This window comes from Battus philenor, unplaced genomic scaffold (genome assembly GCF_028537555.1).
Source record: "Battus philenor isolate CCGP_79_NKW_IND1 unplaced genomic scaffold, ilBatPhil1.0.hap1 SCAF_27, whole genome shotgun sequence".
Classification (NCBI taxonomy): Eukaryota; Metazoa; Arthropoda; class Insecta; order Lepidoptera; family Papilionidae; genus Battus; species Battus philenor.
In genome coordinates, this window is record NW_027181690.1 from 309,734 (window position 1) to 333,600 (window position 23,867).

Below are 23,867 nucleotides of genomic sequence, written 5' to 3' on the forward strand. Positions count from 1 at the left end.
AGATTATACTTTGAACCAATCGCGATGAATCTTCAGTGGAGCATGAAAATCTGATGATATGACTTTGAAAACGCGTACAATTAAAATTGCTAAATAAATTGTACATTATTTAAAATATATTCTAAACTTATTTGCATATTTTGGAAATCTCGATAATTTTTTAAGATTACTTTTAAATATTGTTAAATTGCAATGAAAGCATTTTAATTTTTACTTCTTACAAAATGTACCCCGTACAAAGGTTACATCACGTACATTTGTCTACTCCGAGTCAATGCGCATGTCAAGTTGAAAATTGCAAATGGCGGCCGTTGTTATTGTTCGTACCGAATAACTATTTGTAAAATATATACCAATCTTTTTAAGGATTTTTCTACTGGATTGTTATATTGATGAGATGCGTTAACTTCTTATGATCCGGCGCGACACGTTTTATGTACGTTTTTATGTGTTTTGAGTGTTTTTTATTTAATTCTATGTGTGTCATGCAAATGGGGTAAGCTGGAATTATCGGATGTCGCTTAGGTTGTTTTGGATAGTTTCAATGGGAAAATGGAGTGAAGTTCTGTGATCTAAAGTGTGAAAATGGAAACCGCCTAAACCTAATAACACATTAAGGGAACATTAAACACCAGCGAGTGGCGAGAACGTCTGTAAATTACGAATGTTCCATGCCGTGATTGCACTCCCCGTACATTTCAAAATGGCTGCTGCTCTTCACGATATATGAGCTTTGCGTCACTGGAACATAAATCAGTGGTTTCGATTCGTGTTCAAATTCGTCTATTTGCACGCACGGGATTGTTTGTGGAAAATTGAAAATAATCAGTGGACAGTGCCCCGGGCGCAGCTGGGGCAGAACAATAGTGGCTAATATCATATGTTGATGAAGTAGTGGACGGGACAGTGCCCATAGGACCGAAATTGCCTTGCGTCCGGCGGATTGTAATGTTGAGCTTGATTTTCCAGGATGATTTGGGACACAAGACAATAGAAATTTCGTGGTATTGAGCGGAATGTGACATTGTATGATAGGTGAGTTGCTTTTTTTTTAAGTTTATTTACATTTCGAGGGGTGTCAAACATAGACGTCCTCACAAAATGGACACATCGGTTGACAGGAGGGACGGTCGGTCGCGCTAGCACGCGATTTAGGATGAAATGGAAACCAAATTTAGTCCAGCTGCATTTATAGTAACTCTGATTTGCCAATAATAATATTGTCGTTGTGTAACGTGCGGCAGTATATGAAAAACGACCTTGCTGACGACCAAGCAAACATTCTGCTTAATGAAATCTGTTTACGCAGTCCACTTTATTTTTTTAATTCTTATAGCATTCGCGGCGTCTTATAGGTGACTTATTGGTCAATTGAGCCGTCGTAAATGTTTAGTTTATGCACAGAGGTTAGGTTTAATGTTATTCCTTGTGACACGGTTTCGTTACCTCTTGTGAATTAATAAAACTACGGAAAGACGTAATTGATGGAAATATAAAGAAATGTGTAGCATGTCATTACCGCCTTTTTAGGATAATTCAACTACTGCAGATACTGTACTGAGATATAATAAAACGAATTATCTAAGGCCTCCATGATTAACACATTGCTAATCAGAACATCAGTTTCATGTCATTGAATTAAATCTTGCCTGCTCATGTTAATAATATTAATATTTATAATCTAATATTTAATTGATTGGAATATTGATACTGTTCCAATATGAATAATATTTTGAACAAAACTTATTAATTATGTTATTTTGTTTTGCATGTTGAGGTTATAAATAGGAAATGGTGGTACAAAATAAAACATGGAATAGTTTTTTATTACTCATAATAAAATTTGAACATATTTTAACCACCTAAATGGCTAACCTAAAATCTCTAGTATGATTAAATTTTTGTGCATGAATTAAAATTTATAATTATTTTGTTCTACAGCAAAAATTCATTTGTACTGGAATTGTTATAATGTTTAGTAACAGTATTACAAATTTGTTTTGAAAAGAAATGATGTTCTAATAGAACAACAACAGAAACTAGGTTATGTTTATGACCTCTGTTTTTTAAATGTTCTGTTTTTAAAATCATTTAATAATTTCTTTTATATATTTAATTTTAATTTACTTATGGGAAAATATGATGAGAATAGTTTATATAATATATACAAAGTTAATTTTAGGCTTATATATAAATATATATGTATGTATATATTACAACATCCTATTTTAATATGTGGCTACTAGTTACTTGATAAAAAGTATGGTGTTTATCATCTATGTATAGTGTATATGTATGTACAATTAACATTTCTGTATCATTTATACACTTGTATTTTTATCTCTGCAAAACTTCAGTATTGAAAACCTGAAAGACATTAAGTTGTACCATTGCAAAAGTGTTAATAAATGATTAAATGCATTTAAAGTTAGCTTAGTATTTTTCTCCTATCTTGTGTTTTATTTTGTGATCACCTGTATATTATTCTTTGATTTTAATGTTAGTAAAGGTACAAGTCTTCCAAATTCTTGTTCTATAAAAGTAATTGAATAATCAGATTTAATATTGTGATTCATTGGATATAATTAAATAATATTTCTCATTATATACTTAAATTGCCCTTGACATATAACCTGCAATTCTTTAATATTATTTTTTCACAAATTAAAAATAAGGTTAATATTTATTAAGGTTTATTTTGTCACCAAAAACATATATAAATGTTTGAATAGGTCGGTAGCTTGTTATATTTGGGCTAATCCCACTTATTAGTACAAAAACTGAATTTAATTTTATAACAAAAGTGAGTTAACATTTCTGTGTATTGTTCAATTTTAATGAATAAATCATAATTTTTTAATTCTTGTTGTAAATAGATGAGTTGGACCTTTTTAATTAAATTCCAAAAAAATGCATCCAATCCTGTTGTAAAGAAATTTAAAAATTAATGTGTTATTACAATGGATGATATGGTAAATAATATATTTAAAAAAAATGAATTTTCAATGACCAATTTTACATTTTTACAATCAGCTGATTGTAAACTAAATTTATAAAGGAAGAAATGTAATATTATGAATAAAGTTTGGTATTAAAATTCAAAACAGGCTGTGAATGTGTAAGTGGATATGTTAATGCACATATTGACTGGCCCTTGACCATGGCCTGCATAGATCATTGACTCTAGTTGAAGCATGTAGTCATTAACTAATGGGTTTCATTGAATTACTTCTCTTGTTTATGTACTTTAATATACTTTGTTTACAATCGTTTTGATTCAAATTTACATCTTCATATGCTGTGTGTCTCACATATTTTTAGTATAACTATGCTCTTGCAAAATATTTTCGTATATCACATCTTAGTGCCAAATTTTTTATTCTAAATAAATTTTGTCCTTTTATTAATGAAATAGTTGCATACAAACATAAGGTATTGTCAAAGGAAATACTACTAGACTTTATTTACAATGTGTGCCAATAATAATGTGTAGTTGAACATGTATATACATATTATTAATAAAACAAAACAATGTTTCCAATACATTTGATGTAATATAGATAAACTTCTATTGACATAATACTATTGTGTATAAAAAAGAAAGTTTGTTTTGGCTATACTCAAACAGTATGCTACTGTTGTCTAGCTAGGTGTAAAATACATGAATGGATTCAGACTATCAGCCAGTTGCCAGTGATGACAGAGATACAATAGTGTAACACAGGGGTGTCAAACTTGAGGATCTAAAGTAACAAATAAGTTTATACAAACATATATTTATATTTTGACTAATTATGTTCTAATAAACATATAAATGTTAATTTATTGTTTACATCCTGATTATTGACATCTTTTCTCTAATACTTTTTTTGGGATATATTTTATTGGCCAAACTATTTATAGTTTTGTTTTGACTGGGCTTGAAAATCTTGAACTCTGACGCACGCGGCTCGCGGGCCGCGAGTTTGACGCCCCTACATATTGTAGTAAATAGTAAACAAATTACTACAAGTGATTGTGTGGATATAGGGTGTTCGAAAATTATATTGTTATGTTTCTCATTTATGATGACAAGTTATTCTGATGATAACATAGTGTCTTGTGACTTATTGATTGTTGAATTCTAAAAGATGTAATTTTTTTAAATATTTTTACTACAGTGTTGCAACCTTTGTCTAGATACTATAAAAATGTTTTTGCGAAACAGTCCGAAATAAATATGCATTTAATCTTTTTGCAATAATTCAAGTTATGATACCCTTGACAGGTGTAAATTTTTATTTACTCTGTTAACTAAAACTATTTTTTTTTCTATAATTGTATGGACATTGGACCTTGTATGGACATAAGTAGTTGAAAAATAAATAAATAGAAAGAAACATCTATTTAGACAGCTTTTTATACATTTATTTTGGTAGTGAAATACACAATGGTGCTCACATACACTTGAACTATAAAGTAAATTGACTAAACTTTATTATTTCACAACTAGTTATGTTGCTTTAATTTTAGTTTTATTACTAATAAAAGGAAGGTCTATGATATCTAATGGAACATTATTATTTATGCCTACACCCAGACGAATGAATTATAAATGTTTTGATTTAAAAAATTATAAAAGGATTAGTGGAAGTTTCTATACAATTGTTTGAATTTATGTTTTTAATCTCTATTATTTACTTTCAATCAAAGCTGTCATTCCCTATGTCATTTATTAGGGTGAGTATAATATAGGCTGTTTGCCTTCTGTAATAGTTATTTACTTTGTTGGTTTATTTTTATATTTTCTTAGTACTTAACGTCTTCATCAAGTGTGTATTGCCAGCAATGACTTATGGATTGGAGAGATGGTCACTGGTGATGATTTATGGCTTTGAGGTGTGGGCGCTTGCAGTGAGCCTAATTAGAAGGTTCAAGGTCACCCAGAGAGCAATGCTGCAAGATCCAATCAGAAATGAGGAGATCCGCGGAGGGAGAAATGGGCAGCAACATGGCCCGAACTGCTTGACTGGAGTGGCAGTGGTCGAGGCTCATCACTCGTGCAACAGATGGCGGGTGGGATCAAAATTTTATCTAATGGCCACCACGAGAATGAAGAGTCGGTAGACGCGACCAGGGTAGGCCCCACTGGATGACGTAGTTACGGTGGCGGGAAGTCCCTGGGTGCGAGCAGCGCATGATTGGTCATCGTGGCTATATTTTGGGAAGCCCTATGCGTCGTATGGCGTCTATTGGCTGATATGACGATGAATATTCTTTGTGCATGTTTCACGAGTTAAATGTGCCTTGGTAATTAGTAAAATTATTAGTCCAATAAGACATCAGACAACTTGTTTTTGCTACGAATTTTGTTTATAAATGTGGCGCTAGGCGCCAAATTGCTATGGCCAGGGTAAAATATTTTCTTAGCTAAATATTGTTCATCTCATGACTATATAAAAAAATCTTATTTAATTTCCTCAGAGTCACCTTGTCATTAGGTAACATAGACTTGTTTATTTATTACATCACATATTCATGGCAACACATAACAGTATGAATAAATTTATAACAATATTATGTAAGTTCAATGTAATTATGGAACTATATATAACTGATGACTAATGCCTTGTGTTGTCTACAGCTGACTTTGATGCATTTCATTTTAAATATTTTGTGGTGGAAGTTTTTAAAGTTTCCTATGGTTATGTAACTCAAAATGTTTATATCCTTGTACAGTATACCTAAATCAATTTGGCCACTTTTTATTTTTCAATTAAATCAGCAATTGAAATGTTTTTTTTTAAGTAAGAGCAATTTAAGTCAAAATAGCTATATTACATTGGATCATTACAACCATCATAAAATTAAGTTTATGTTAATTCATGAAATCACTAGGGTCTGTCACTTTTTTTAATGATTAATTGTATAATATACATTCAAAACTTACCAATAAGGACCTGTAAAAGTTCATGGTTAAAGATTTTTTAAGAACTAAAAGGCTTTATTATTTAATTTATTTACTGTACAATGTAATAATGTATTAGCATTAATATATGTTTCCTCTATGTAAACATTAAGGGTATTGATAGATGGTTTTCTTCATTGCAGTAGGTCCCTCATCATCCTAAACATAGTTTAAACAGAGGTTTATTATTTAATTTGTATTTACGTGAAAAACCACACCTGAAGCAGAAGTATTATAATAGTACAATAAAGTTTTAAAAGAATTAAAAATTTTGAAGTACCTGCTCAATTAAAATACCTACAGCATTCACAATATTTATTATGCACAACAGAAAATAAGAAAAAAGTAGATTAATATCTAATAATATACCAATAATTATTACACAACAGCAAATTAAATAAGAAATAAAACAGCTTGAAAATATATGTGCACAAATTGACTAATCCAGTTACATTTCTGGTTTAGATGTTTTAAGAAAAATTTTATATACAAAAGCTCCAATTTATATACAACGGCTTGTTGCCAAACATGCTCTATATTCTATGATATTTAAAACATACTGATATAATCTTTATTCAACTTCGTAATACATTTTAAACAAACATAAAATCAATAGAGAGTTAAGTTTTCCACTATTTTCCATCTGTACTCACTTTTTTGATCTCACTTATTTTGTTGTCTTTATATTTTCCTCTTACCTCCCCTGGAATGTCACCTTTCTTTATGATTAATTGTTAATATTATTGAATGAATAAGTTTTTTTTTTACCAGCATAAGTTACTGAACTGTTTAATTTATAATTTCAATTGGATTTATTATTTTACTCAAACATGAATAAGATAATTTGAAAATGTTATTGTGAGGAGTAATAAAAGAAATTAATTGTTTAGATATATAGATAAAAACATTTAATTTCCTTTATTACATTTATTCACCCATGATGATTTTAAAATGCATTGGCCATGGACAGCACTTCTATTAAAAAGCTAAAACATTGTATGATAGATAATTATAAATATTTTTTGTTTATAATTAGAGCAGACAACTTTTATTGTACACATGCAAGCCGCATATTTTAAACTTTAAGGTACTATATTTATTACATGAAATAACGAGTGGCTTGTGTATATTGTTGCATATTGTATTTGTGTACTTGTTAGTGGTTGTGGGCAGGTCATATAGTGTGCAGAACAGATGCCCGTTCAGCTCTTAAGGTTTTAGATGTCACTAGGTCAGACATGTACAGACAGCCATGTTATGGTTGTTGATAGACCCTGGAGGCAAGTTGTTTCCAATTAATCTTTGAAGTCCAGCAGTGGACATTATTTATTAATTGTGGTTCATATTTGGCGATAGATGCCCAATGCGAGGAGGCTAGGCTTCCACCAAAGTTCATCATAAGTAACAAGGCACTATTTTTGGAATCGGAAAAAATATTATTGGCAAAAGACGCTGCAGAGCGCTTCCAATTGGTCTTCTTATTGGAAGTGTATGGGGGTGGCCTGTGTCCAGGATGAAATGATAATGATGATCCCATATCATAGAATCGCCTTTTTGTGGGGGTTGTAGCTTTTAAGTAGGTCATACTGTTGATAGGAAGGTGATGGTTGATAGGTTACTTGTAGGTATTGATTGTGTAATTGATGTGATTGTGAATTGTTTGTCGGCAGAGCATGGCAGCGGACAGCGATGGGGGCGGCGGCTCGTGCGGCTCGTGCGGCGTGGTGGTGACCTGCGAGGGCGACCTGCGCGACCCGCGGTTCCCCGCGCGCCTCCGCCGCCTGCTGCGCGAGTTGCGCGCGCTGCTGGCCGAGCCGCACCCGCACACGCTCAAAGTCAACAAGGTAACACACATCTCTATCCGAAGTTTTTTGATTATAATTGGATCCAAGACGTGATTGCTTACTAATGGAGAGAGCTGTGCGAGATCTAATCTGAAATTGGGAGGTCAACGAAGGTCAAAAATGTAGCCCGAAGAATTGCTCGTCTACTGTGACAGTGATCGTTAGGTCCGAAACGTTCTCGATTGGACCACGAGCCCGTAAATGAGACGTTAGTAGGAGCCCCCCCCCCCCACTTGGCAGAGCGATGCTACAGTCAAGTTCGCCGGAAGTCTTTTGTTGTTCGAAGGGAAGCCTTTCAGTCCAACTATGAACTTATAATTATTCCCGTATACAATTTTATTCAACTACTTGACATAGAAGTGTTTAATTGATTTCATGAGGTCAGCCACTACCTTTCACATCGGCAGATTTCGGTTTGACGTTAATTTATAGGACACTTATAAAATAGAAAGTAAAATTCTGTTGTAGCATTTTAAACACAATGATATTTATAACGTAGACATTCAAAAGACAGTAAAAATAGAATATTACTCATCATAATAATTGTGACCCACAATGTTACACGAGCTGACACTTGGTGACGTGGGGTTTGACGTCACGGCGTTTTGAGACGACTCTAGCATCGGACACGGTCACGACACGGTCCGCAGTGAAGCTTTGTCGTTCATCACCGCTGCAATACAGCCTCCATGCTGCCTCCACCCTAACGTAACAAGTCATACAAGACGCCACAACAATGATAACTGAAATCAGTTCATAGAGAAATTTACGTTGATATATGGGACACTTTTTATTGGTGAATTTTATTTTTAAAAATGTTTAAAAATAAAATATTTAAATTTAATGAAATATGTAGATGCAACGTGTGTCACCAGCAAGGGCTGGTTGAAACATGGACCCTCGCTCTGAGCTCGAACATTCTGAAGTGGGAGGGTGGTCAGACAAACGAAGGTCAGGAAGACAATGCAGGCCGCTTGTCACCCGTCCCATAAGAAAGCTCTAGTAGGAACTCTACCATTCAGGGATTCTATGTTGTAACATAATAAAAGTCCATAATTTTTTTTTTAAATACAAAATTTCTATAAATAAAATTTTATTGTTGTGAACATCTTAACCAGTTTCATGCAGCGTGATATGTCCATTTTCGTTATCAAAACACTTGCGAAGTGTGTTAATGCTTGTAAAAAAAATCCTATTGACACTTAGCTTCGTGTCGATGATCTCGGAAAAACACTAATTGAAAAGGATTTTACCTTTTTTTATAATACACTATTGCATTATCACTCGCTACACAGTGTAAAACGTTTGCAGACATTTTTTTATTAAATCCATTGCTCAAATGATTTATGTTTAACCAGTACATACATAATTTTTTTATGTCAGTGCATATTTTATATACGGACAAAGCTGTCAGTAAACATCTCTGATAATTCTAAAATTGTTTGTCTCTTCGACTTAATACTGCCAAGAGTGGTTGGAGATACATCATTTCAACTGCAGGACATGAGCCTTCCCCCTTAGATTTCCAACTGGATTGGTTAGCGAAGTCAACGTTACAAAAACTAAATAAACAAAGCGTATTTCATAGTGGTAAATGTATTTAATAATTTAATGTCTTAATAACAAACAACGATTACTTAAGCTTTCGGTTTCGTACCGAAGTCTTACTTCAATGGTAATTATAAAAAACAACACCTCAACAGGTATTGTTTTGATTTTTAACGAGGTTACATCTTTTTAGAAGATTTGCTCGTCTTAAAGTGACGGCGCACATCGCATGTGCAACTGAATGGACTTTAAAACCGAAAGATTCTTCAAGTGGCGACCCCTAGCCGGTAGACGTGGATCACTGGGCCCCAAGTAGTTGTAATAAAAGGACCAATATTTAGCCACTTCCGCACATGCAGTGGTAGTCGTGCAATAAAGTGCACCGCCCGCCAGCCCGCTGATAAATGCGTATGCGGCAAACAATGCGAATCACACAACCGCCACCGCTAAATTACTCACCACGTGTTTCACCCCTCCACGGGGCATCTTCAGGAGTTATGTTACACCGATTAGTGCCAAACACAGAGTCAGAGAGAGTTACTGGCGGGCGGTGCATTTCATTGCACGACTACCACTGCATGTGCGGAAGTGGCTAAATATTGGTCCTTTTCTTACTTAAGATGGACTTCCGCGAGGTAACACCTGATTCCATTAAATACCCAAGTAGTTGGGCGGACGACATGGATAAGGTAGAAGTGGCCGCATGCGGGCAGTGCAAGACCGGTTATCGTGGTGATATTTGGAGAAGGCCTATGCCTTGCAAGGGATCATTTAGTGGCAATGATGCCAGACGTCGCATATTGACTAGGAGGAACGTTAAAGCGAAGCGTAAAGCGAGTTGGGTGTTGTTGCAGGTGGAGCCTTGGAACTCTGTGCGCGTGACGCTGTCGGTGCCGCGCGCTGCTGCCGCTCGGCTGCGGGCGCTGGCGGCTGCGGGCGCCCCGCAGCTGCGCGCGCTCGGCATCCTGTCCGTGCAGCTGGACGGCGACGCGGCCGTCTCGCTGCGCCTGCAGCACGGCGCCGAGCTGCGCATCAGCACCGACGCGCAGCACGGTCAGACAGCGAACCCTGCACGCACACCACACACGCACACGCCACGCGCACACCACACTTGTGCACTCCACACGCATCACACACGACAAACAGAGTGGGTTTTTGTAGACCCACATACTCCACAAAAGAAAAATTAGAACACTTGTGGTTACGAGATAGAAATACATGGCTATGTATTGATTGCAAGTTGAAGAACGATTTTATAACATTTGTATCAAATGAAACTCTTCTGAACTTCTTCTTCCCATGATACAAATAGACAAATTGATCGCTGTTGTACAAAGTCTAACTAAGACATAACAATCTAGTGGGCGAATATAGAACACAACACAATATGTTGGTGTAATACTCGAGGTGTTTATATAGCTAGATATAATCAAATGGTTTTATGCTACAAAGACAACCCTCTAGCCTATACAAAACTAAACCCAATTGTTGAACATTGTCAAAAGATTTACTCTCCTACACAATGTGTCAAATCAAATACCGGGTGCTACAAAAATATGTCCTAGATAACTAGATAAACATTTTATTCATACCACACACACACACACACAATTAAACATACAATTTTTTTTTTAAATTAAAACTAAAATTAATAAAAATAGCACTGCATGTATAATTGACTTGCGTCGCAATAATGCCAAATATTTAATCGATTCAACGTATCATGAAAATGCCGATTAATTATTATCCTATCGCATTACAGATGGCAACTCATCAAGGCAAGCCAGCTCGGAGCTCTTAGCGGGGTTAGGAGGCATCGGGCGGTTGTTGGGAGAAGGGGAGAGCTCGTCCACACCGCCGGAGCCTGCAGCCACCTCGGCCTCCGCCCCGCGCGACAACTTCAAGTCCCCCAACACGGTGTGCCCGATGGACGGCAAGATACCGCAAAACATTCCCACGCCCACCACCGACCGCTGCGAGTTTCCGTTCGGAAGCATGACCCAGGCCAGGGTCATACATCGGAAGGAGAATACGCTAGGTGGGGAAATTGTTTATACATCACGCATCGCGCAACTGCACTTTATCTAGTCTTTTATGGAATACAACTCAAAAAAAGGCTGAAAAATCACAGAGGTAGTAATGGAGAGTGGAGTTATGCTAGGAGCATTGCTGCGAGGTTCAACAAGAAATTAGGAGATGCACAGTAAAACCAAAGTCAGCCACATAGCTACAAAAATTGCTTGAGCAGGCAATGGCTGTTGAAGATTAAAGGTTCTCGAGTAGCTACTACGAACGAGAATTTGCTAGTTGCCGGCAGCGCAAAGTCAGACATCGTGACGAACGAGGAAAGTCTATGTACACCTGTAGTGAGCATCTATTGACAGATGATGATGTGTTAAAGATATTTGAGAAAAAGATCACTGATAACATTTTTAACAGGTCTTATTAGATTATACCTAATCACCAATTAATGTATTAGTTAGTTATTACTCACATGACGATGAATAAAAAAATTTAATGTATATTTATGATATATAATTTGACAGGTCTAAGTGGTCCGGGGGCCCGTTCGACAACGGCGGCAGCGGGCGCGGAGCAGTTCCCTCGGCCGTCCACGTCGGCATTCCCCGGTCCTCCGCCCCCTTATCCCGCGCCTTCTCCCACGGCGTCGGGTGCGTCCGCGCCCAGCACACCCACGCCCAGCGCGGCCGCGCCTACCGTGGCCATGTCGTCGCCGCTGCTCGTGAACCTGCTGCAGAACGACGCCGCCGCGCCACAGCCGCGTGCCAAGCCCGCTCCGCACCCGGCCAAGCTCGACCGGCTTGAGGACTCGCAGGTAACGATATGCCGTTTACATTAGTATGCCGTTAACATTTAGTATCGACAATCAACTACTCATAAACCCACAACATACTAACCAGCTGTAGAGACATTCGGCTTTAGGCAGTTCTCAACCAAAACTACGGAGCCGGTTGTTTGGACTAGTGTACTGGGGGGACCAGTAGTCCGCCTACTGCGTGAGCGATAAGTATTGTTCATTGGTGTGGGATTCGTAGTAGGTATGTGGTTAACCCCTCGACGTCGAATTGTTCATGGGCCTGGCCTGGTGTGTGGCTGGGCGTTCGGCGTCGTGCGGATTACAGAGTTATATGCTAGACTATTACCCACCATAGCCGGGAATAGAATTGTGGGTGTGCCAACAATTCCTGTACCATATCCGTATAATATGGGAGCCAGCTTACCTGAGTAAGTATTGGTAACATAAGAAGTGAGTGTGTATGTGCACCTTAAAGAGTACTGCTGTCGGAGACGGTAGAAGCAAGACCTACCGTAAATAGGTACCTGCTCTTGGATGGGTATACCATTGGTATAACCTAAGGATTGGGAATTTTGGGGTCATTATAATCAACAAATTAGGAATAAACTAGAGAGGGTGAACTCCGGCAAAATATATTTTATTTGTACTTAGACTCAATTTCATAACTTGACTAAACTTTCTAAGGCCAATGTGTACACTTTTACAATAGGAACCCAGATATATTCACAGAGCTTCCAATGCTACATTTGAATGGGGTTAATGCACTGTAAATGTTCACCTTCTAGTTATTTAAATCTTTTATATTATTTTTAAAAACACATTTAGTATCCTGGAGTTTTTTTTCATTTTTCTTCTCTGATCTGAAGCATTTGTAACAAATGGTAGACTGAACTTGACTCTTGTTGACACAAGAGATGTAATATGTCATATATTGAAAGAAATTGAAAAAGTTTTTGGAATTCAGTTGAAAAAAGTTTCAAACACGATAAATGAAAAGATATGCTTTGAAGGTGTATTTATTTATGACTAATATGTACAACATTTCATGTAATATAGTACAAAAATATGTTCGCTAATTGTAAGCATACACAGCTTTGTCATAATTATGTAGTTTATATCCAAACATTGATAAATAAATTGAACTAAAAACAATATAAAATGATTCTCTAAATAAAAATTAAATATGACACTAACAATCCATTGTATGTTAAATTAATTGTAACCTAGATATAATACTTTTATCACAGTAATAAATTCATGGTGGAATTAAACGTTCATCTCCCAATGAACAATACAAATATAGCTTTATAGACATCCCTTCATTTTATTAGTTAATATGAAACATGTATGAGTTAAAAAAAGAAACTTTTAACAGAACTGATCGTCAACTTATTACTTATTTATATTTTAAGAAGAAATTCCACAACAATACATCTTTTAATTTAAAAAAAAAAACTTTGCGATACAGATTTATATGTATACACTTTATCAAATTTAGCCTAAATTAAATCAAAATAATCAGACGACATCATTGCTATGGGATACCTGTCATTTAAATAATAAGCCGTTTCCGTCAATTTATTTAAAATATGTGATTTGAATTTTGTAAAAGGTATTCCAATAATGTTTTGCGGGATTTTATTAAAAAAAATTGATTTTGTTTATTACAAATGATTTAGAGACCTTTTGGAGTCGAAACTTTGGTACAGCCCTTTCTCACAATGTTTTGTAAGTACACTATGGACCTCCCCAAATTTTTGGAACATGCACCGTATTACGAGGTTTTGACTTTTTAAACTGTATAACTTTAATTTTCGTATAAAAACTGCCAAATTGTTTGAGTTTTATAGATTTGACCAGACTTTGAATGGTATGCTCAATTTTCACAGTAATATAAATAATTAAATCATTTTTTTAATATGAGAAGGAAAATTATGATTGTACCACTAAGTTTTTGTTTACATGAAATTGATTCGTATTTTTTGGCCAAATTTTATCTCTAATAAATAAATCCCTGAAGCATTTTCAAATTTATTTGAGAAAATATTCTAGGTTATTGAAGCATAATTAATCAATTGTATTAATTAATTATTGTATTAAATATTACAGAAGATAGACATGCCTGTAATTAGTGTCATGCTGATTTTCACGTTTTTCATGTTTACGTTGAGTTTTTCATGTCTACAATTTCATGTGTCTGCATAAATGCCTAACCAAGTAAATTTTCTCACAGGTGGAACTGGCAGTTGGACGGCCGCCATTCGAATACCGTGGTGTTCGAGCTTCAGTTCCAAGGCCGCAGGCGACTCCTCCCCCGCCACCTCCTCCTCCTCAACCTGCGCTGCCGAGTCCGGCGCCCCCTCCGCCACCACCTCCCCGCGCACCGGTGCGACCTCCCTTCATTCGACGTTCCTTTCCTCCCCGACCTTCCCATCATCCCTCCCCAATTTACCGCAATCCCGCGCCGAACGCCACCGTGGTGGGGCGCGCGCGTTTCCCCGCAAACTATGCGGCAGATGCCTTCCCCGCGCCGCCGCCGTATCGTCAAGGGGTGCAAGTTGCGGTCGTGCAGAGACCGAGACCGCCTCCCCCTACGAGGGTTACGCCAGAAGATCTGCAAGCCTTATTACCACCACCTACCACATCGATGGATCAGAAAACGCAGTCTAGTTTCCAGGTAAGGTCATAAATACATCATCAAACTCATTAGAGGATAATTCGGAGGACTTATACTAGATAATTTACACTTATATTGAGTGAATTGTAACATGATTCTGTTTATTCCAGGAGTTTCAGAGGTACCAACAGCAGTACAATGCGAGGCAGAGGGCGGCGTCTAGGGCAGCATGCCAACCGGATTGGAATGAGCCGTACCGGGACACGCTGGGGCTCTCCATTCCAGACCTCTCAGACAACTGTGACTTGGACCAGTTGTTGCCGTCCTTAGGAGCCGATCTTAATCTAGACGATTCGGCTCTGTCGGCGATCTCCGAATTAGACGCGAACACAAAACTAGATCTCCTTTATGATCCTCAACAACAGGACGGTCTGCCCAACGCCAGCGACTCGAACCCCGACGCTCTGCTCCAGGAAATCACTGGTGGTCACCAGTTCTCCAGTACAAGTCTGAATGGTCCATACAACTCTGAGATAATACCAAGTACAAGTCATTCAGTGAGCGATGTGCCTTCGAAAGCGTCGGATAATTTTGAAAGTGTTAACGAGTCGAGTTTCATGCCACCCCCGCCTGTTCCCCAGCAGTCGACGTCCAAGTTTATAAATCCGAATCCACATCAAAATTCTTCCCCAAACCATGCAATGGTTAATACCAATCCACCTTTCAAATCGCCTCCCAATGCCTCATACTCTATGTCGCCAAATAGTCTAAATTCAGATAGGATCAATGCAAATCAATCATCAATGCCTCCTCCCATGAGATTGCCCATAAGAGCCACCACCTCAGTAGCTACGGCGACTGTTGGCTCCCAAGCAACAGCACAGGAGATTGAAGAACAAAGTAAGCAGTACCTGATAAAAACCCTGATGAGGGATGATGATATTCCACCACCTAAAGAACAGGAGAAAAAAGTGGAAGAAGTAACAGTAGCTCAATGCAAATTAAAAGAGAATTCAACAGACGCGCCGGAGGTATTTGGGATTGCCAAGATCACAGAGGATGATGGTAAGAAAGACGAAGATTCTAAATTAAAGAATAAAGTTTTAAAAAAGGATAGGGACGATAAACTGCTGGCACAGAAAGGTGGCAAGCCAAGAACAGGGGGGGCAAAGGAGAAACCGGCTACGTTGAAGGACAAGATAGTACGCGATGGAAAGTCTACCAAAGTTGCCTTACAGCGACCTCATGTCGCGAAACCGCCGCCTGTCAGTGACGCGCCAAAGTCACCGACGGGCGAGAAGGTTGACTCGTTTTCTTTGAAGCTGCGGTTAAAGTTAGATAAAAATGAACCAGTGGTGCAGCCCGTATACAAGGCGGACATCAGCTTCAATTTACAATCACAAAAAGAGGGGCTGACGAAACCGACCGAGGGTGAACTAAGAGTGCCACCGTTACATATCAGTCTTAGAGGTCGAAACTCAGCGGTCATTAAGAATTCTAAGAAGGAGAAGAAGTCAGGGAAATTCAGTCCGGGGGACTTGCATATGAAGAAGATCAAAATAAGGAAATCAATAGAATCAGATGAAAAGTCTCACAGACGGGATTCAGACGAGTGTCTAGCGACCAAATCGGGAGACGGCACTGACAACACAAAGACTGATGAGTATTTACATGTCAAGAACATGAAACTTAATAACCACTACAGCGAAGGAGAGACAATCAAAACTGCAATCACGGGGGACAATAACGTCGTCTACAGGATGAAGACAATATCCAAAAACGCGCACATTGTCACTAAATCCCATGACTGCAAGCTTCTAAACAACAAGATACAGCTGGACAGTCTGAAGATGAAGAAGAAATCAAAATTCATCAATGAAAGTGGCAAAACCATTGAGAAGGAGAGAGACAAGGATTGTAGGAATGATTTATTAGAGAGGGAAGGGAAATACGCTCAGAACGAGGGTTACAGAGAGATTGCAAATAATCATGAAGTAAAAAAGAAGTTACCTACTCCAAAACTAGAAAAGGAAGGCGGTGCAAAATGTGATAATTTGAAGTCCAGTGATGTTAAGAGTGTACAATTGGACGCGGTGTTTAATGAGAGTGTTAACTGTGGTGCTAGTGAGTTGGACAGGGTCAAGTGTCACAAGGGCCCGGAGCGGACGCTTAGTGCGGACGACGTGGCGGACTCCAAGTTTGACACGCACAGGGCTAGTGAAGACAACAAACTGAAACGGACACTTACTGACAGTGCAATTACCTCACCCAACGGACTTATCACTTCCGAGAAGAAGCGGAAGACTAGCCATAGCTCCTGTCCTGGTACGTACACAAGCCTTTTAAAACTCTGACCTTTCATTGAAATGTTCTTGTGTTGTGAGAGATATGCACAGAATACGGAAGAATTTGTTCCACATGTATATCTTGTGTGTTTGCAATAAATGTCACAAATTATTATTATTATAAAATGGGCCACCATTTGTCAAAGTTTATTTCTTGTATGCTGGTTTTTTTTTATAAGTTTTTGGATCAAACTAAATGTAATATTAATGGTGCTTTACAACCTTCTCTCACTAGACATGTCACAAGGCTAAACCTTACTTCAAACTGCCTATAGGTAGAATATGAAATGTTTCAACTTGTACATACTACCCCAAGACATTGTTAATAACTCGATACATTAAATAAATTATGTTATGATTCATTGATAATGGGAAAGATTAAACCTGTGCATAGATTGAGAATGGACACACAACAAAATTGTAAATTATTTAAAATAAAGAATTATTTACATGATATTTTGATTAATTTTATTTTCTGCTCATTGTATTTTGTGGATATCTCGTAATAAAATTTGTCTATCTAATGAACACCTTGGTAATATGATAATTGTATGTTTGTATTCTGTTGTTAATAATGTTATAAATATTTAGATGTAACTAAACTCTATTTTGATATCAGACAGTGGTCCTAGGAAGCAAATGAATTTTATTTTTATATACATTTTGATGCCACTCTGTTGTCTGTTTACATACGAATCAACATAATTAAATCATCTGTGTTGCTAATTGTTTTGATACCATATGTAACATGTCCAGAGGCATTGCCTGTTTACTGTTTTCAATAATCTGTCAATTGTGAAATAGTTTAACAAGCAAAGAAATAAAATTTGAAAAAGCCTTAATGTATTTTTTGCCAATCATTTGGAACTTAGAAGCTAACGGTAGAGTAATGAGTCATTGGTTCATATTTTCAAAATTTTAAAACAATTATGGCTTGTTTGGCAAATTGTCTGTTTGTTACAGCATCACATAATAATTGGATGGGTTTGAATGGAAGCCTAACTATCATGTAGTTTTAACACAATGCAAATAAAATCGCTAACAAAATTGGAGAATTGGGCAAAATAAACGCAAACGAAGGCGCGCGCAAAATGTTACTAAACCACGTGTCCCGATTTACAGGGAGGGATTAAATTAGACTTTGATATATAGTTTGCTTACTGGTATTCCAGATCCCCCTGGATCGACAAACGTAGGCACAATCAGGGGCGGTCGCGTGGAGTCCCCGCCCGCGTCTAGTCAGCGCCCCGGGGCGGTCTCGCCGCGCAGGAAAGAGAGGCCCAAGGACAAATCCTACTGCAAACTCGTCGCGGAGCGCGCCGCCCGCCCCGAGCCCGACAAGTTCGGCAACCGCTCCCCCAACTCGCAGGCGCAAGGGGAGGACTCTGGAATCGAATCGATGGACGCGCTCTCGGAAAAGTCCCCCAACCAGGCCAGCCAATCTCCTCCGGGACCTCAGAGGAAAGAGCGGCTCGACATGCCGCGGTCCACCAGTCCCACCTCGGTGCAGAGGATAATAGGTGTGATAGACGCACCGCCCGCCTCCGACGAACTGCTGGAGAGACTTTCGCTGGCGACGGGACAACCTCACTACGACCCCGGGCCCCCCGACATCGACGACTTGGGCGACATCGAAGCGGAGTTAGCGAAGATGCACGCGGACCACATAAACGGCGAAGACACCATCAGGAGGCCGCCCGACGACTCCACACAAACCAAAGACGTCAAGAGAGAACCCACGCCGATCCTCAGGGACGGCGAGCAGAGTCAAAGCACAGAGAGAATTGAAAACAAGGAAGAAAAAAAACTGGAAATGAAAGTTGACGAGGTGAAACACGAATGTAATATTGCTCAAAAGAATGAAACCGGCAGTCAAGAGGAGAGTAGATCGCCCAAGAAGGAGAAGGGAATTGATGATTTCGATCACTTGCCCAGCAGAGTGTCGCCACCGCTTTACACGTATTCAAACCAGGAGAAGATTTGTGCGAACGAGTCGAAAGATGAGAAACTTGTTTCCGAAAACGGCGACACGTGTGCGGAGTCTCAAGAGATAGACTCGAAATTAGAGAGGCTTCCACTCAAAGCCGACTTCCCAGACAAGAGCTTGCTCGAGCAGTTGCTCATAGAGATCCCGACTGCAGACTACAGCAGCAAGCGAGCAGAGTCGCCGTCGCCGTCGACGCTGGAGCGCGTCGCGCGGAGCACGGTGCGCACCAGGTCCAGCAGCAAGATGAACAGCCCGGCCGACGGGCCCAAGACCCCGAGGCTCAGTCCCGGCCTCAACAAGCTGGACAGATCCGAGTCGCCCGCGCTACAGCCCAGGAATTGCCTAAGAAGTGGGTCGGTGGATAAGGTAAGCCCGCGGACCGTAAATTCCGTCCCCGCGCCAACCAAACCCGGTCCCGGTGCGAAAAGAAAGCGAAGGGAATCCGAGAGCTCCTGCGCCTCCGCGATCAGTTGCGAGGAGGGCCTCTCGCCGGCGGGGCGGCAGAAGAAGAAGCCGAGAAGAATCGACCAGAAGCCAATGAATCCAGTTGTCGCTGCTTGTGGGAAACTGAAAAAGGAATCGGACAGTGATAGTGATGAGCCTTTGATATGTAAAGTGAGGGGTAAGACTGGAAAGGGTATGAAGCCCATGGGTGTGAAGATGGTCAAGGGTGCCGAAGGCGTGGGCACGCGGCGCTCCGTGCGGCATGGCCCCACGTTGCCCACTCCTATGGCACAGAACGCTCCGTCTACACCTGCAACACCCAACAACACCACCGTCCGACGAAAAACAAGAAGTGCTGGTGAGTTCTGCAATTTTTGGAATCTATTTAGACGTAATTAATTTATTATACTGGAAAGATTTAAAATAAAAGAAAAACATTGAGTTTCTAAATAATTGAATTAAAAATCTATTATTTACATATATACATATATAATCTGGTGTTAAGTGATATTTTTTTGCACATTTAAATCTTGATTTATCTCAAAAATTATCACCATCAAAAGACAGTTGGAGATGATTTGACAAGGCTGTGATTTTGTGGGCACTGCCATTGTGATCCTACTAAGATCCAGAAGGTTCATGTTTCATACTTTATTTCAAGTTGAAAGATATTATTATCATTTCAGCTCTGGGATGGCCAAAGCAGGACCTGGCCTATAGATTTCCAATAGTATATCGAATACTCATCGAAAGGTCCAGTGTCTTCCTTAACCCTTCACACGGCTGTCCGTCTTCACCTTGTGCTGGTGCATGACCTTCACCCGAGAACTTTGAGTCCCCAGTTGCCATCTGTTTTATGCAATGTGAACCTAACTGGTGACATTGCAATTGCATCTAATGTCTCACTATAACCGTGACAATGTTGTCTGTTTTGTGAGTGGACACCATGTCCCGAGCGGCGGCGACGTTTTGTTTCTATTCTAGTCTTGTGAGTCTAGTCCATAGACGCCCACTGCAAAGCATAGGCCTCCCTCCACCCAAAAGTATATCTATGGGGTGATGTACCATTACCGCCACGCTCGGCAGGCAGGTTGTCGATCACAGGGTGGTATTACGGTGCACAGAGGACGCTGCTGCCCTTCCTCTGGCAACTTGCCTGTGAACTGACCGGCGCGTGTTGCAGTGGGCGACGCCGCGGGCGGTGCGGGGGGCGGTGCGGGCTCGGCGAGCGCTGCGCGGCGGCGGCGCGCGTCCCGCGACGGCAAGTGACGGCGGCGGCGCGCGGAGCCCCGGCCCGCGCAGCCGCGGCCCGCGCCGCCGCACGCCCCGCTGGCGCTGCTGTGCCCGCTGCCGCTCGACTGACACGCCGCCCTGCGCGCCTGCCTCCGCCACTCCTGACGCCGCGACGCCGGCAGCCGCCCGCCGGCCTTCGGACCTGATGAATCTCAGCGACTTGTAAACTTTGTGCAATAGGCGCCGCCGCGTCGCGGAGTGCGGGGCGCGTCGCGCGGGCGCCGCCTGCGTCCTTTAGAGCTAGTGAACAAATGTTACCATTCGCCGCGACGCACTCGACGCACCAGACGCACTCGACGCACCCGTCGTTTTCGTTTAATCGTAAGTTATTTTCGTGTTCCGAGTACTGCAAGAGCGTCGTCGATGCATCGCACCGCCGCCGCGGAAGCCTTAGCGTAGTGGTTAGGGAGAAATGTTTCATTATTGTACAAAAGAGCACTCGACTAGTAGGCACGTTGTTATAATAGGTTTAATACCCGAGAGATATAAAGTAATAAATGCATAAAGTTTTAAAAATATTTTCATACGTTTTTGCACGTAACTTGTAATATCGCGATCGCTGGCGCGAGCCGCAGGCGACCGGACTGGCGTTGGCGGGAAGCCGCCATTTCGAATATGTTATTGTTCATATATTTATTGATTCGGAATTTGCAAATGAATGACGGCGCCTTTGCGGAGATGGCGCCTCCCCGCGCAACGCGGCCGCCGCCGCCGCTGCGACGCGACGCGAGCGTTTTATATTTAAGGAATTCACGACCAATAATTGTAATTTGTAATGTGACACGAAACTTGAATGATTTCTTAGTGAAGTGATAATAATCGCGACTGAGTGTTTCGACAGTTCATCTGTTTGGGCTTCCAGTATACTAAACGTTTTGCCTCGACGCCCCACTTTGTTCCCGTGCCCCGCAGTCGTCCCCGGGCGCCGCGGCGCTCGGCTCCCACCCAGTGATGTAGGCAATAGTGGTAGGGCAGCGTTGGAGCGCTCGCTCGCACCGCGCCGCGTGTCGTCGCGGCAGTTCGATATACAGTCACTTATAGTATGCGCATAGATTAAATATATTTTTCGATTCTTATGGAATCATGTTCATCTCTTTGAGAAGTTGTCGGTCGCGTATAGCGACGGTGGAATTGGATGTGTCTAAATTGAACCTTGCAATGTCTGTTTCGTTCACAAAATTTTGAGGCGTCGGTCGCGCAGTGTGGCGCGCGACGGTGTGGTGGTGATGTGGTGAGCATGATGCAAGTGTTTTTGCAAACGTTTTATTTGCGGTTCCTACGTCTGAGAGGATATGATCCAAAGCAATAATTTGTGGATGTGACTCTTTGATTACTTTTATATGAACTGATGAATGGTATTGACCACCCTGACGACGCTTGTGGACGGTCACCCGCGATCGCCTCCCCGCCTCGGCCCCCTGCCCCCCGCCCCACGCCGCTCCTCCTCACCACTGTCCGACAATCTGTTCTCCAGCTGTCGCCCCCCCCCCCCTGCCCTGAATCCGCAAGCTCCTATGTCTCACTTCAAACGGCGTTCAAAGGGTCACCGGTCAGGTGTGACAGTGATACAATACATGATGTGGTTAGTACGTAGTGTGTATAGTGTATTGCGAATATTTTATAATTATATTAAAACTACGACGCCTGAACATAGTGCCCTATGTGTGTGCCGCGGGGGGAGCTGCGGCCCCCACCGCGCTTATTGTTAATTGTGTGCCGCGTGGTGCCCGGGCGGCGTGCGCGTGCGCGTGCGCGGCGTCGCAGCGAGCGGGTGCAGCGAAACCGTTTATTTTTTGTTTTAGAGGATTAGTTTAAGAGAGCAACCGGAGCGGCCGGCGTACGACCTCTGTAAATGTTTATGTATAGCGGGGAAATTGAATATATGTTGCGCGTTAAGTGTTTAGCGGCTCCTCGCGTGCGTGCGTGCTGCGTGCATGCATGCATGCGTGCTTGCATGCGTGCGTGCGTGCGGAGGAGTCGCCTGTACCATAATATAGTTAGCGAACGGACTCTCCGGCCCGGCTCTGTACATTGGGTGTATAGTGATCGCGTTTAGTTTATTGTTTTTGTTTTTATTTTCGACTAATGGATAGTAATTTATGCCGATGGATTATCTATATTATACAACTATATATAATTATGAAGAAAGAGAAATACAAATAGTTTTAAACACTTATAAATATAGCATAGGGGTTACACCACACAGATAGCATATAGTTTTGGTATGTAAACATGATGTAACTTGTACATAGGCGGAGAAATAGTAAATAAAAGAATTGATACAATAAAAATTAACTTTATGTTATTGTAATATTTTTTCTAGTAGATTTATTGATCGGGGAGGCCGCCTCCCGCGGGAGCTAGCAAATGACACGAACGACTGTAAAGATGTTGTCGCCGACGAGTGCGAAGTTCGTTCAACACCCTTTTTCCGTTGTGCATTATTTTCCTGTAAGTTGCTTTCTCTGTCGTTCTACATTATTTTTAAAATCATATAATTATATTCATAAAATACGATGAGTCATGGTGAATTATTATCATATTATTATGAATGAAAGAAATAAGGATTATTATTGTTCTGCTATTATTAAATTTGTAAAGTTAGTTTATTAATAAACGAATAAAAAAATTGTACCTTGTGTTATTACACCCCCCTTGGAGCGCGCTTGCGGATTACCATCACTGCTCATCATCATACAAGCAAATTTAACCATTCAGGGTTAGGCTCTTACATTACCATATTCGCCGAATAGAGTAAATACTTCAAAAAAAGGATGTACAGTACAGTACAGTATTAATAGTTACTACACTGTAAATGACTTCATAGGAAAAGGCACAACTTGAGAATATGTTTCCCTTTAGGCTTATTTCAACATTTATTAAATTATGTAATTCTTCATTATTAAAATATATAGCCCTCATAAGTTTCCATAGCCTGTTCAGGTCTGAGGCATTACATCTGAATAGGAAGACGGAATTTGTAATCGTACGAGATCACGATCATCAAATGAGAATTGTAAAAGG

The 23,867-nt window shown here is 40.2% G+C and overlaps 1 protein-coding gene across 1 annotated transcript; it reads left to right on the forward strand.

Moving 5' to 3' along the window:
* Positions 1-311: 311 nt before the first annotated feature.
* On the forward strand, positions 312-23,609 carry LOC137925621 (uncharacterized). Its single transcript, XM_068769093.1, has 10 exons — positions 312-436; positions 970-1,035; positions 7,618-7,791; positions 10,194-10,392; positions 11,102-11,377; positions 11,886-12,175; positions 14,391-14,834; positions 14,945-17,099; positions 18,292-19,908; positions 20,734-23,609. Exons 3-10 carry the CDS (start codon positions 7,621-7,623, stop codon positions 20,817-20,819), a joined length of 5,238 nt encoding a protein of 1,745 aa, XP_068625194.1. The 5' UTR covers positions 312-436; positions 970-1,035; positions 7,618-7,620; the 3' UTR covers positions 20,820-23,609.
* The last annotated feature ends 258 nt before the right edge of the window (positions 23,610-23,867 follow it).